The following is a 14,321-nucleotide window of genomic DNA, read 5'->3' as shown; positions in this document are numbered from 1 at the left end:
TCAGTTTATTAGCTTCAGTTCCGATTCGATGAACTTTTCAGCAGCTCGTTTCCTTTCTTAAGATTGAAGGAAAGAAAAAAAACCCAGCACACGGATAGGTTTTCCGTTTTGTTCGAAACGTTCGAAACCTTCAGCGGCATCCGCGGCTGTTTCCTTCCATAAATCGACCGCCCTCTCGACTGATCCAGTTGCAGGCGGGAAAGGAACAGATTTGAATAACCGTGAAAACGTCGCCGGTTTTCCTGAATGGCAAGCGCCAAACGACGCTCACTAAGCCGCCCTCCACCAAGGTTAGTTACGCTAGCCGGCGATCCTATCATCGTGCCAAGGCGAGAAGCATCCCCAGATGCTAGAAATTGATGGTTTCGTACAACAATTTGTTCACGTACACGTGTACGCGCGCGGACCGCTTTCCAGTGTGCATGTGACCGTGTAAATGATGAAATGCATGCATGGCTGTGCCGGTGGGTAAACATGGTTTGTACATACATAAAAATGGCTTCTTTGGTCATGCGTTCTCATAAAATTCTGCCGAGAAGTTTTCACTTGTTCCTCAATGGACACCTTTTAAAGCTACCAATAAATGCAATAAATTGGTGCAATCTTTTTTTGCATTTTAAACTGCCCAAAGACGCCTAAAGAGAGGCTTTCCCACACCTCGAAACCTTTCCTTCATATGCACCGAGCTGCAGGTGCTGTAAAACTATTTCCCTTCGTTTACTTGCGCACCCAAAAACAAACCCGACCTGTACCTATCCGGCCTTACCCTGGTTGTAATTACCCATCCGTGCAAGAAATACACTGTTCAAATACACATAGAGACACTTTCCCTGGTGCGTACCTGGTGGCTGCAGCATCCTCTCGTTGCTATTTGCCCGGGAAGAAAGGAAAGATTCAAACCTCCAAGCGACGAACCCGACCAACCAAAAAGCAGGTCTCTTCAAGCACAACAGAACCAAGCCAACATTGAACGACGACGAAAAAAAAAAAACAAGAAGTAAGAAACGTTCTCACTTTCCGTTTCACATGATCGATCGATGAATATTTATGAAGTGGAATGATATTTTCATGTCCGGAGCAAACATCACCACCTCTCCCCGTTGGCAAAAGGCTAGAGGCAAACATGAACTGGGCTTGCAGTCAAATAAAGCACGCCAAAAAAAGGGTACACACACCCAGAGAGAGGACAGCATCAGTGCCGCGTTTTGTCGCACTGGAAAAGCAAGTGAACGCTCTTTTGTCGAAGAAAGAGACATGAAGGATGACTTCCCCCCTCCAAAAAAAAAAGGTTCAGGTCCAAGCGGGAAGGAACGGTGTTGTGTGGTGGTCAATTCGGTATTTGCATTTCCTTTTCGCCCCGTTTCCCCCGCGTTAATGATTGAAGAAAATTAGAACCTGCCGGAAAAAGAAGGAAGAGAAGGGAAGAGCTGGGAACCGTACTTGATGATGAAGCGATGTGTTGCTGAGTGTGTGTGTGTGCGTGTGTCGATCCCTTTTGGAAAAGGTGAGGAAGAGCAAAGAAAGTGCTCTTGAGATTTCGTGCGTTCATTGTGTGTAATCGTTTGTTGATGCGTTGCTGCTGTTGTTACAGGGCGTGTATTGTTGGGCAGAGCAATATCAACAAATTTTGAGCTTTACTATACTACATTGAGCGTTTGCTTTCATCCCTTTTTAAATGTATCCTCTTTTATTATCAACTGTATTGACTTATTTAAGTTTTTATTTCATTTTCTTTATATTTATATTTTTTATTTAAAGTTTTTTATCTTTTTTATGTTTTGTATTTGCTATACTAAAATTAATTCTTTTATTTATAAATTGTTTCAATGCTCATCACTTTTTTTTTCTTTACTTATAAATTTGAAAACAGAAAACATGAAAAAAACAAAACGAAAAATGTAACATACTTAGAACAACAATAAGAACACGATAAAAGAACAAACCAAACAAAATAAAACGATTGTTGCAAATAAAACCGAAACCAGCACGTTGAAGTTGATCAAACGAAAGCAGCAAAAGAATTGACGCAAAATTCCTAAGCTTCAGTATTTCCTTCTCCCCATTTACGATCGATCTGCGTGCTGCCTTTCGCGATCAAGCTCCACCACACCATACACACACACATTCAAACCCTCTTCCCCCAACCCACCCAGAGTCTCCCACAGACCCATTCTAGATCTTGCACCAAGTTCACTACCACCAGTATTCGCCGGTCTGTTGCGCGGCAGCGAACCGAAGAACGATCATTCCTTTCCTTCTCTCTTCGATCATTCTTTCGCGTTGCTCAGATGGCAGAGGATGGTGGGGGGCTTTACAGTGGGGTAACGTTCTTTTTCTCGTTTTTTTTTTCTTTTTTGGCGCGTGTACACAACGCCAATCCAGCAAACACTCTCTCACACACACACATGAGCAGGACGACCCGGGCCAGTGGTTCTAAGCCACCGCGCGATGAAGGAAAAGATGTGTTCTTCTTTACCTTTGTTTTTGTGTACCTTGGCTCCGTGCTCTTTTTTCCTCTCCTTTTCCATGCTTGCTGAATGCTGTGGGGCAAACGAAAGATCAGAAGAAGAGAGAGAGAGAGAGATCCCCCCGTTGGCATGGCCTCAGCAAGAGGGAAGCTGTTGGACCAAACGGCCAAGCCCGACCAAAACGACATTGGTCCCACAAAAGGGGTATGGTAAAAGAAAATGTGTACGAAAATGAACTGAAAACGGCCTGGTCAGCGCTTTACCAATACAGCGACACTGCAACGCGATCGAGAGGCGATCGACACAACGAACACGAAAAAAAGGCCGGTTCGCTGCCTGCTGCCTGCTGCTGCTGCTGCAGGCTCGCTTCTTCGGCGATGCTGGCGATGATTCTGTAGCGCGAGGGAGCCCAACACAACATCCTCCCCCCGCGCCCACCCCGATTGAACTTCATCATCACCCTGGCTTTCTCCCACACCCCTTTACCGGCTGTTCTCCTCGAGCGAAGAAGAAGCAGCAGCAGCAGCAGCAGCAGAAACCTCCAAGCAAGAATTTCTCGATCGGACGGGATACGCTCGCGTATGTATGATGTTGTTGTGTGTGCGCGGGCCTGCCGCTGTCGTCGCCGTGGAGTCGCGTGTGTTGGTGAGGCAGCAGCAGAGGCTGCGTGAAAGCAAAACGCAAGCCATCCCCCGAACACGTTGAACTCTCTTGCGCGCACAGGGGCACGGAGTGTGGCCAACAAGAATGCTTGCACTTGATCTTGCACACACATGCGAGAAGCTTTTTTTGGGCTTTTTCTTGAATGTATGCACATAGAGTTGCTTAACATTTAACCAAAACAGTAATAATTGTTGTAGACTTACCATTTAATTCAATAAAAATACACTTTTAAACACACTTTGCTCAACATCATCATTTAGAATGCTTTTTTTTTGAATACACGATCATAATCTTCTTAAATTGAATTCTTCTCACCCTTAAAAAAAAGGCCAAAAGAGGACACACAACCACGAAACACATGTGGCCATTTTTGCGATGCTTTAAGACGATTAAGAATTTTTACCGAAGCACACCAACACTCTCACACACACACTCCTTTACACAATCTACCAAATCTGATCTGGGCGAAGAAGGACGTGCGACGAACACACGAGTCTCGTCTGGCCCATTCCTTCCCTTGTGTGTTATCTCTTCCACCCCGCCATATACGCCACACCGGCCTGCATGGCCTTTTCGGGTGAGTTGTGCTGCACCGGCTGCAACGCTGAATGCACACACTTGCACACTTGGTGTCTTCTTCGCGTGTGTGCGAATTGCAACATTTGGGTGCATCGCCTCGGCCAACGTTTACAAGTTTAATATAAATCATTAGGTACGGAAGTTTGGGAAGTTTAAGATCACTCGAAAAGGGTTTAATGAATTTTAATTATGTTTTTTATTCTTATTTAACTCACTCTTAAGCTTATCAGAAGAAATGGAAAATTCCAATTAAAAAAAAACACAGCATTTCACTTGACACAGGCAGGATTTTTGGTTAAATAATTTCATTCATCGATGATCAAACGATCATCATACACGCACACACACTCACACACACTTTACCTTTTTTAATTCAACTCTTGCACACTCCACCGCTGCCTGCTATGATGAAGAAGTTTGGCGATTGATGATGGAAGGAACTCGGCAAAACACGAACGAACGGCAGGTCCAATTAACGCATTGTTTGCATTTAACTTTCAGTTGTTTTTTTTAATGTTTGATGTTTGATTTGGCACACAAAACACACACATTGCAGCGAACTAGAACGATTTGCGTAAGATCGTTCTTTTTTGTTGTTTTTTTTAATCAACAAATAATTCTGTTTACAGCACGCATTTTATCTTGCTTTGGAAAACATTCCAAAAAATTTAAACCGTTTAAATAATTTCTCAGCACAAAACCATCCACCAACACAAATCGTAAGGTACACTTCTCTCCCAATATCCTACGTGACGCGCAGCGGAGACGAGAGACACACACCCGACGCTGTTGAAAGTTACTATTTTTTTAAATTTTTCCCAACGTCGTTCACTTGTTTTCGTCCGCTCTGGTTCGTTCGGGATCTGCCGTCCTTTTTGCTCTACCACTCCCGGGGCACGCTAAACAGAGAAGCACACAGCCGGTTCTATGCACACCGTACGATAGAGCGAGCCGACACGTCTTCCCATCTGCAGCGCTGTCCCTTTTCCGTTCGGATTTTCGAACAGCTGCTCAACCCGACCGGGGCGCCCCAAGCGGACACTAGCGCAAGCTACGATGACAGCTGCACCAAACGTAAACAACAACAAATCGCCGTCGCTTTTCTTTTGCACCATCATCATCGTTCAGTGTGGAAGCCAATTTTAGTCAGCGCTCCGTAGTTAGTTTTTCGTTCGTTTTCTGTGTGTATTGTGTTGTGCTAAATCGTTTATTTCGTTACCTTATTGTAAATTGTGCATGTAAAACTAAAGTGTGTGAAATTGCACAACGCACAGTGTGAATGGTTCGTGAAGGGAGCAGACAACCCGCGATAGACCCTGGCACTTTACGCCCTTTTTGGTACGACAAACGCACACCCCACCACCCCCGGTGATGGCCGCCAACACGCCCGTGGACAGCAGCAGTCCGACCATACCGCCGGAGAAAAGCATCGTGCTGAAGGGCTGGGAAAAGCTGGACGACGATGTTATCATCAAGGAGGTGTCGACCAAGGGCAAACACGTCAACCTCTGCATCCAGTATCTGGCCGAGCGGAACGAGCTGTCGATGAAGGAGGCAAAGAATTACTTTCTCCAGAAGGTACGGGGGTACTACCAGCCCGGGTCGCCCAAAAATGGGTTGCACTCGATCGATCAGCTGAGCAAAGCTCAGCTCAGATGATCGCCTTGGCACTGTGCGCTGTCACTTATCAGCTTGTGCTTGTGTGCCGTGCAAATAGACAGCTCGAGCGGTTCGTGGTGTCTAATCCCCCGCCGAGCCGAGGGGTTTGCTTCCTGCTTTCTGCGTAACATAATCTCAAGCAGCGTAAAGTAACTCGAGTCTCAGCATTCTTATCGCATTACCGAAGCGTTTTAAGATCGTCATTCCGGTGCGGCACCGTCGTCGGTTTTACTCGACCGCCCCCGGACAGTAGCAAACCGATCGGTCGATCGGACAGACGCACATCGGCGACTGACTTTGTGTCCCTCTGTGTGATTGTGTATTTCCCCTCCCCCCATCTTTGTAGGTGAACGCGTACGTCTATCGGCTGCTGTCGAACCGGCAGCTCTACAAGGCGCACCACATCCTCAAGAACATCGATCGGGTCCCGCGGTACGTGTTCTACCAGATTGCGGCCGAAACGAGCGACCACGGGCTGCGCGACTACATACGCGAGCACTTGGCCCGGACGGTGGAAAATTACTCCCACGGCGAGGAGGAACGGATCGCGGCCAGCTGGCGCGTCTACACCCAGCTGAAGGCGAACGTGCGCCAGATGGCGGAGGTGCTGAACGAGGTGACGACCGGGTACACGGTGCTCGAGATCGAGACGATGTCGTTCAACACGTTCTGCATGAAGGAGGACGTCTACCGGAACTCGGTCGCGGTGGATTTGTTCTTTAAGAATCAAGGTAAGCGAACGGCGAATGGACTTTGGCTTTACACCACGGAGGCCCGCCCGTTTGTGCTATCAAAAACTCGTTCCCTTGAATGTGTGCACTCTCTTCACGCTTGTGATGGCGCGCATGACGCACATAAGCGTGTAAAAACTCGATCGTGCGTATGTGCAAAACTCCGTTACTGTCAGAAGGAGCCTAAACCTATGATTCATCTTCATCGCTGGCGCCGTCACACACAGTACAGTCATATTTCACCCCGAACTGCAGCATCCATTCGAGCGCGGAACCGCGGTTTATTTTTGCCCTCGCTAAAACGGTTTCGCACATTTGATAAGAGCACAAAACGTGAGTGAAGCGCTGTGCCCTTCGCAATGAAATTACATGCAAACCTTACCTTGAGGGTGGGTGAGCCGTGTAGGGAAGCTTTCCGATCGCAAACAAACATCGATCGAACGCGAAGAGAATTGATTGATTTGAACGGCCCGCTGGTCAACATGTAGATCACGTCGGGGGCACCGTTTGTCCCACGTGATGTAGAACAAGCGAACCAAACAATATTGAAACAAGATTAGAAGAAGAAGAGAATGGAATAGTTTGTCGTCAACAAATGACGATCGTTATGGCACATTTTCGTAATTTTCCATCCATTTGAACGCGCACACCAAGGCCACCAGCAAAAGGCAAAACTATTTCGAATCGAATGGGAAACAATTTCAAACCCTGCAAAGGAGTAGACATAATAGCCTCGATTCTTTCAGCCACAATCAGTACGAATTGATTACTCGTCCCAAGATCAGTCAAAATAGCGTAGGGAAAAGGGAAGCTTTTTTGTGTGAATGAGCCATTGATAAGAGGCTGTTGCGTCGGTGCCAGCACGTTTTTACGCTGCGACCTACCGTAATGAGTAATCGTACGTTTTTCCCCCTTTTTTCCCCAACCAGAAACGGAAATCTCGCCCATTCTCGACCGCTACACCGTGTGGAGCTATCTGCTGAAGAACAACATCGCCAACCTGGTCAAGATATGGATTCAGCTCAACAGTTGCATGCGCCGCTGCCTGCACGAGGGCGTAGATCCGACGCCCCACCTGCTGCGCATCAAGATCGACATCTACGACGATGCGCGCTTCAACGAGCGGCTGCGGCAACTGTTCCAGCGGTGGGAAATAGATGATTTTATGCTTTCGCAGCTCTCGCACCACCGTACGCTGTCGCGCAACGAAATTCTGCTCAACGAGCTTGCCCGGCTGGGGAAATTTCTCGACCACGAGCGGAACGATGCGGTGGCGATCCTGCGCCGTCTGTTTACGACCGAAAGCTACAAGCAGCACCGCGAGTGGACGGAAGCGAAATGGTTCCGCGAGCAGCTAACGCGCCAGCTGGTGGAGAATCGCTTTTTCACCCTGCTGGCACTGCCGATCGTTTGCGAGGATTTGCTCGCCCAGATTGCAACGGATGCCGGCGCCCAGCATCAGCGGGAGGTGAAGGTGTTTTTGGAGCTGCAGAAGCTAAAGGATGGTGCGCTGAGCGGGCAGGAGCTGCTGAGCGTGTCGCGCACTACGTCCGAGTACATTCTGCAGCACAATCGTGCCTTTTACGAGGAGAACCCGATCGTGTATCTGTTCGAGTATGGGTTGGATGAGCGCAAGGCACACTTCGATGGGGATGATCCCATTCTTGCAAAGCTTCCCCATCTGCAGAGCTTTATAAAGCGCTGCAAGGGTGGACCGAGTGGCGAAGAGTCGTGCGACACGCTCGTGAGGAAGCTACTAGCGATAGCGGGCATTCCCGATCGGGCGAAGGTGAAACAGTTTCTCTTCCACGGCACGCGCACCGATGCGAACGGAGCAGTCGAGGAGGAGGACGAACGGGCGTCACAGCTCGAGCTGCTCGAGCAGTACGGTTCGCTGCCCCACTTTAACCATCCGCTGCTGGTGAGCAAGTACGGACAGCCAGTGACGCTTCGCTACATGCACTACATCCGACTGCAGCGCGCGTGCCACGCCGTGTACGAGTTCTATCGCGAGCAGCTGCAAAACTACTCTCAGATATCGACCCGCCAGCTAAACAGTGCCGCCCAAACCGTTGCCCAGATGGCGATCGAATCGTACTGGGATACGGCCCTAGCCACACACGCCGTCGCGTTTATGGAAATGATTGGCGTAAGCAGTGTGCCGACCCGGGCCTATCTGCGCTGCTTGACGCTGGTCGGTGGAACAGCGGGCAAGCAACAGCCTGAAGAGCCAGCCAGACTCACGGTGTCCGCTTTGCTGAGGCGCTGCGAGGAAGCGATCCGCGATAAATCCCTCGACGACCCGGAGCTGCTTATCGATCTGGAAGCGATGACGATCGTGGCGAAAGCGAATGCGCTACCCTACCCGGTGGTGTACTTGCAGGAGCGTTTGCTGGCTGAGAACGATTGGTATCGGTTCCTGCTGCTCGTCGACTATCTAAACTACCCCCAGGAGCAGATAGTGGAACTGTGTCGCACCGGCTTTGTTGAATCGCGCATTGGAAGAAACCTTATGACGGCGCTGCTCCATCAGCCGAGGGTGGTTGAGGTTGCCCGCGATGGACAAACATGCTCGAGCTCTTTTACCTCGATCAAGCGACGGTCGAGCTTGACGCCACGCCGTAGAAGAAGGGTGAGTGAACTACACTTATACATTCAATTGTATGTAACGCCCTTTTAATCCATTCCGCTCAGAGCTCTGTCTTCAGGCAAGTGGTAAATGCATAATGCAAACACACCCGACCCGCGTCAATCGCTGCACTGAATGTGTGTGCGTGCGTGTCTGTACATTGTTTTTATGGCCACAGTAAATAGTTGCACTTCCAGCGTGTTCCAGCGTCGGGCAGATAAGTCATTCGCGGCATTATTTGTTTTGCTACTTTGCTTCCATCCACACACCACCACCACTCCTGACTTTGCGTATTCGTTATATTGCGCAATATGACAGTGCGCGACAGGCGGAGGAGAGCGAGATGGAGAAGAGGTGTCTTAAGATGAACTCATTTTCCATCCCCCGGTCTTATCAAATGTGTCCCATATCAAACAAGCCTAACCTTTGACTGTAGGTTGACGGCTCGTGCAGTTTCGTGCGGTTCTGGGCGCGATTGTGCGCGAATGGGCAACGCGGGGCATGGAAACCGGTTCGCTTCGGAATCGGGTTGCCGACCCGGGCCGGCCCAGCCAGGTCAACCGTATACACGATGATACACGACGCGGTGGCGACACTGGAAAACCGGGACACTTTTCCGCAATTGCGCCGAGAACTGTTCTATTTATTTTAATTTAGCCGAACCTTATCTGCCGTGGCGGGGAATTTTAAAAATAGCACAAGAGATTGTCTTTGTCTTCGGAATGCTCGTGTTCGAGCATAAATGCGTTTTTTTTTTTATGTTTTGTCGAAGATTAACGTTTTTTCCTCTTTTTTTTGTAGGGAAGCAGCACTGCAACTGATTCGAGCGGGCATTCCAGCATGTCGAGCGATCCCGATGCTGTCTCCATCGCACGCAGCACAACGTCCGGTATGGGGCACAACGTCACCAGTATCTCCTTACCGCTGCAGCTCCCTGCGACGGACATCTCTACCAGCTCGTCCAACCCACTTTACGATGGGGCCAATTTCCTTTCCGAACGCTACGACACGGATCTCGTTTCCACGATCCTGCTCTGCTCGAATGAGTCCAACCCGTACACAGCAACGGCCAGCCAGCAACCGTTCGATTTCGACGCATTCAAGCGACTCGCCCTGCATCGACACGTGCCGCAACGCTATCCGCACACCTACCAAAACCTGCTCGATCGTGCAATACGATCCGGGTGGCCTTTGCTAGCTTTACTGGCCGGTGACGTATGTCCCGAGGGAAGCGAAAGCCGTCGCTACTGCTGGATCGTGTGGGCAATGCTGGCGGGAGAGTATCCGTACCGGGAGAAACTCTCCGAAGAGTCGGAACGACCCCCAGAACGAGCGTTTGTGTGCGGGCTGGTCGAGCATTTGGTACGCACAGCACGGCTCTGTACACTCGCCAGCTCACTGGCCGTTTTCTATCCCGATTCTGGCTGGTACCATCTGGCGGCGTACCTCGCACTCACGGAAAATGTCCTCTTCGATGCGGACCGTGCCGCTGAACTTTTAACAAACTTTCTAGCCCGCTCGGCCACGGCCGGCGATGAGTGCTTCCTGCTGCACATACCCAAGTATGAAATGTTTAACTTTTGTGCCCGACTGCTCATGATCCACCTGGACCGCCGTACGTCGATGCATCATCAGCTGCTGCTGCTGCAATCGTACGTCCGGTGTGACTTTCGCTGCTTCCTGCTGGCTGGGATGGATTTCGAACGGATGTTAAAGATGTGCGAAATCGTACGGCACTGCGAGGTGACGATCGATTTCCTCACCCTGTACGAGTGCTGTTCGGGGGGCGGAAAGGAGCAACAGCTCGCCCTGTACGAGTCGCTGTGTGAGCAGCTCGTCGCGAAGAAGCACCACGAGGCAGCAATCGCACTGGCCGATGAGGCAGGACTCCCGCGGGAAAGTATTATCTTCGAGCATTGGGTTAGCGGGTTTGAAGCGAACGGCCGCATTGGCCCATTCGATCGGTACCGGGTGGAGAGTGAACGGTACGCGCTTGGCCCAGAGCTGCGCATCAGCTTCTTCACGCACATTGCCAATCGGCTCGAGTACGGCGATCGGCAGCGGTACGATTTGCTGCGCTGCGCGCTTGAATTGATCCGCGAGCATGGGCTCTACCCGAGCGAAACGTTCGATCGCGATCGGTTGGAGTACGAGCTGGCACTGAGCTACATACGCTGCGCGGAGGAGCGCCTGGACCTGTACTGCTCCCAGTACTGGTGCAACAATCAGCAGCAACATTCACCGTCGACGGCGGCCATACTGTACCACACGTTTCTCGAGCTGAAAGAGGTAGCTGGGATTGATGATCTCACACTCTCCAACGTCCCGCTAGCACAGCCGGAAGAGCGGCTGCGGCTCGATGCGCTCATCAACCGGCTGCTCGACTGCGGCGATATTGTGCAAGCGTTGCGCTATCAGGCCATATTCGAGCAGCGACCGGTCGATCTGCACTTTATCGTGTTCTGCATGGCACTGGCGGAGGGGCTGGTCAGTCTGTACAACCTGTCGAAGGAGGAGCGCATGCTGCTGAACGAAGATAGTGCCCGGTCGTCGGGACGGTTCCAGCGGCGCACGTTGCGCTTTAGCCGCGTTAGCCAGAGCAGCCAGATTGGTGGATCGCCGATGAAGAGTGGGCAGGCGCAGCTGGACACGTCCGATGCGAGCACGACTGCAATGTCCGACTTCGAGGAGGTACCGTCCCGTGACAAGCAAGACATTTTCGAAGCGATCAGTGTGAGTATTCCCGTTCTTGATTGAGTTGTATCAATATATTGCTTATCTTTACCTTCATTTTCGTTATTCTGCAGGCCCTTGGCAATCGGATCACGCACGGGCAGGATCTCGCACAGCGTGTCATACTCACGTACCGCGTCGCCATGTACCTGGACCGCGAGTACAACGAGCTGCTGAAGCTGCGCGATCCACTTGCCTTCCTGCCCGAGGTGGTGCGGGAAGACTGCGTGCACAAGCTGGAGGTGGTCAGCGATATCGTGACCGCGACGCGCATGAGCATCGACAGCTTTACCGATTTTCTCGCCTCGGAAATCGTGTCCGCCGTCGTGCGGTCCAAGTTCTACCTCTTCCAGCAGCAGCCCACGAACCACTCGGCCACGGACGAGCTGCTCTGGGGCTACAACATCGATCGTGAGTTCCACCTGTTTCTGGAGCTTGCGCCCAACACGACCGCGCTGGGCAACGTGCTGCTGCGCTACTGCAACGCGCTCCGGCTGTACCGCAAGCGGCGTGATACGGCCGGCGATGGGGCCGGTGTGCAGGACGCGCTCGAGTCGTTTGCAACCATTCCCGCCCTGCGGATGCCACCGCATGCCACCGGCACCGATCTTGTGGAGCGTTTGGATCAAATCCTCCAGGGCCAGATCCTCTCGCTGAAGAAGCAAAACACGATCATTGTGGCGCTGCTGGTGAAGGCGCACGATTGCTTCGTGCACGAATGCTCGATGGAGGGCATCATGGAGGTGCTGGCGTGCTGTAAAGCGCTGACCGTCATCCTGACGGCGGCCAAATCCTGGAACCTGATCGTGCGGCTGCTAGTGGGCATTGGCCGGTACCGCGACATGTACTACTGCTTCGAGACGCTCATCAACCACGAGCAGTTCGAATCGCTGCTCGGCCAGTTCGACGATCGGGCGGCAAACGGGCGACGGTTGCAGTGCGCCATCATCACCTTTCTGAACGAGCACTGTCCCGAGCGGCGCGATTACTTCCGCCTGGCGGCGCTACACTTCCGCATGTACCGGGAGATCGCGGAGCTGTGGGAGTCGGAAGCGCACGGTACGATCGATGCGATCGTGAAGACGTACGAGCTCAAGCAACTGGTTGCGGCGAAAATGGCCTCTTCCTTGCCTGCGGTGTACTGCCATCGGCTACAGGCAACTCCCTTGGTGCAGACGGAACTAACCAGCGCAATGGACGCGTTTACACACGCCACGGAAAACTATCTGCTAGATAACAATCTGACGCTTGCGCAACGAGCCGCAGCCAATGCGGAGCTGATAGCGCTACAAATCTCCTACGTACGGCAAGCACTGGCCGCGTCCGAGAAGGGACAGGGCGACGCGAATCCTTCACCGAGCAGCAGCAGCAGCAACACAAGCAGCCAGACCACTGCCACCTGTCTCTCCGTGCTGAACATTCGCCCACCGAGTGAGGACAATCGTCGGGGAGGAACGATGCAAGAACCGGCGGGCACCACCAACGTTGCTACCGGCACGCTGCTCTACTACATCAACTTCCTGCTGACCGTCCCGCAAGCGCTCATCGTGGGCCGGGCGTACGGTATCGAAATTAACTGGCCCGGTGCAATCTATCAGCACTACATCATGCAGGGTGAATCGGCGTACCTGGAGGACTACCTGGACCGGCTCCCGCTAACGGACGGGATGATTGAAACGCTCGTGAAACTGTTCCAGCTCGAACCCTCTCTGACACCGCGCATGGAGCAAGCGATCGGGACGTTTATCGACCGAATACACTCTGTGACGCTCAAGTATCGGCTTGCATCGCTGCTGGGGCTGAAGAAAACGATCCACGGACTGATAAACGGGGGCGCTGTGTACTATCTGAAGGACACGAACTATGGCAAGAACGATGTGGAATCGATCGCGGGCGGCAGCGGTGGAAGCAGTGGTGCCGGCAACAGTGCTTCATCGAGCATGGCAGGAGGAGGAAGCGGCACTCCCGGCGGTGGTGGTGTTGTTAGCATGACAAGCAGCTTGGTGGGGAGCGCGAGCATCACAAGCAATACCGTATCCCTTCACACCATGTCCAGCACGTGATGATGATGATGATGATGATGTTGGTGGGAGCAACTGTGATGAACCTTACTATGGGCAAACTAGCTAGAGCTTGCTCAAGGTGTTTTACAGACATTTTAAGTTAAGGTGTTGTGTGTAATGATAGAAAAATTGTATTTATTTTGCTTCCATGGCATTATGTCAATAAAGTTGTTAGGAATAATGTTCCGGTTGGATGCAATGTGATAAACCCGATTATGATGTAGAAAATGTAAGAGAAATTGTAAAACTTTCATTGCAATAGCATTAAAATGATATAACACTACGACAATGATTTTAAAATTAAGAGAAATGAGCAATATTCTGCAAAAAAGCGATATAAAATGCAAAAGTTTTAAATAAAGTTAACAACTACAGAAGAGAAGGAAACAAGCTAAGAGACATGCTATACTTACCTTCTTTAGTTTCGTTCGGTTTGTTTCCTGTTTTCGGTTTTCTTTCCGTTTTCTTGCACACTTTCTTTTGTTTATATTATCATTTTTTTTATATTTCATTTTCACTATACATACTTTACTTACTTCCAGCAGCTCGCTATGCCGTTCTCTTCCACCGTCTCGCTTCCGATTTCTTCTTGCCTATGACTATGATTTCTTCATGCTTATAGATATTATTCTGTACTGTTGTGTTTGTATGTGTGTGTCTGTGTTTAAATCAATATTTTTTTTTCCTTCGCACATCCTTTCCATGCTTCTGCAATACGGTTAGCACGTTAGCAGCTTTTTGCTTCTCTGCTTGCACATTGTTTTTTACGCTAAATGTCGATAGTTTTGATCACTCC

General features: G+C 50.7%; 2 protein-coding genes across 6 annotated transcripts in view; one reads left to right on the top strand and one right to left on the bottom strand.

The window, feature by feature from the left end:
- The window catches only part of LOC120900681 (protein Shroom), a 186,504-nt gene extending 181,994 nt beyond the window's left edge, over window positions 1-4,510 (bottom strand). For 3 of the 5 annotated variants that reach the window (XM_040308004.1, XM_040308008.1, XM_040308009.1), the window contains exon 1: window positions 4,460-4,510. The gene's annotated coding sequence lies outside the window, so the exon portion shown is untranslated. Of the gene's footprint in view, window positions 1-4,422 lie in introns of all 5 variants that reach the window. The other 2 variants (XM_040308005.1, XM_040308007.1) reach the window with 2 other exon arrangements.
- Window positions 4,511-4,815: 305 nt separating this feature from the next.
- LOC120904967 (spatacsin) lies at window positions 4,816-13,924 on the top strand. The gene is made up of 5 exons (XM_040315537.1): window positions 4,816-5,288; window positions 5,716-6,100; window positions 7,030-8,732; window positions 9,531-11,462; window positions 11,537-13,924. Exons 1-5 carry the CDS (start codon window positions 5,082-5,084, stop codon window positions 13,523-13,525), a joined length of 6,216 nt encoding a protein of 2,071 aa, XP_040171471.1. The 5' UTR covers window positions 4,816-5,081; the 3' UTR covers window positions 13,526-13,924.
- The last annotated feature ends 397 nt before the right edge of the window (window positions 13,925-14,321 follow it).

The sequence above is a fragment of the Anopheles arabiensis genome, chromosome 3 (assembly GCF_016920715.1).
Source record: "Anopheles arabiensis isolate DONGOLA chromosome 3, AaraD3, whole genome shotgun sequence".
NCBI classification, from domain to species: Eukaryota; Metazoa; Arthropoda; class Insecta; order Diptera; family Culicidae; genus Anopheles; species Anopheles arabiensis.
The sequence above is the reverse complement of the archived record's forward strand: the minus strand, read 5'-3'. Positions and strand labels throughout refer to the sequence as shown.

Coding starts and splice junctions, on each gene's coding strand:
- LOC120904967 (XM_040315537.1), top strand. CDS start 5,082: ATGGCCGCCAACACGCCCGTGGACAGCAGCAGTCCGACCATACCGCCG. Junction 8,733..9,530: donor CGCCACGCCGTAGAAGAAGG/GTGAGTGAACTA, acceptor TTTTTTTTGTAG/GGAAGCAGCACTGCAACTGA. Junction 11,463..11,536: donor ACATTTTCGAAGCGATCAGT/GTGAGTATTCCC, acceptor GTTATTCTGCAG/GCCCTTGGCAATCGGATCAC.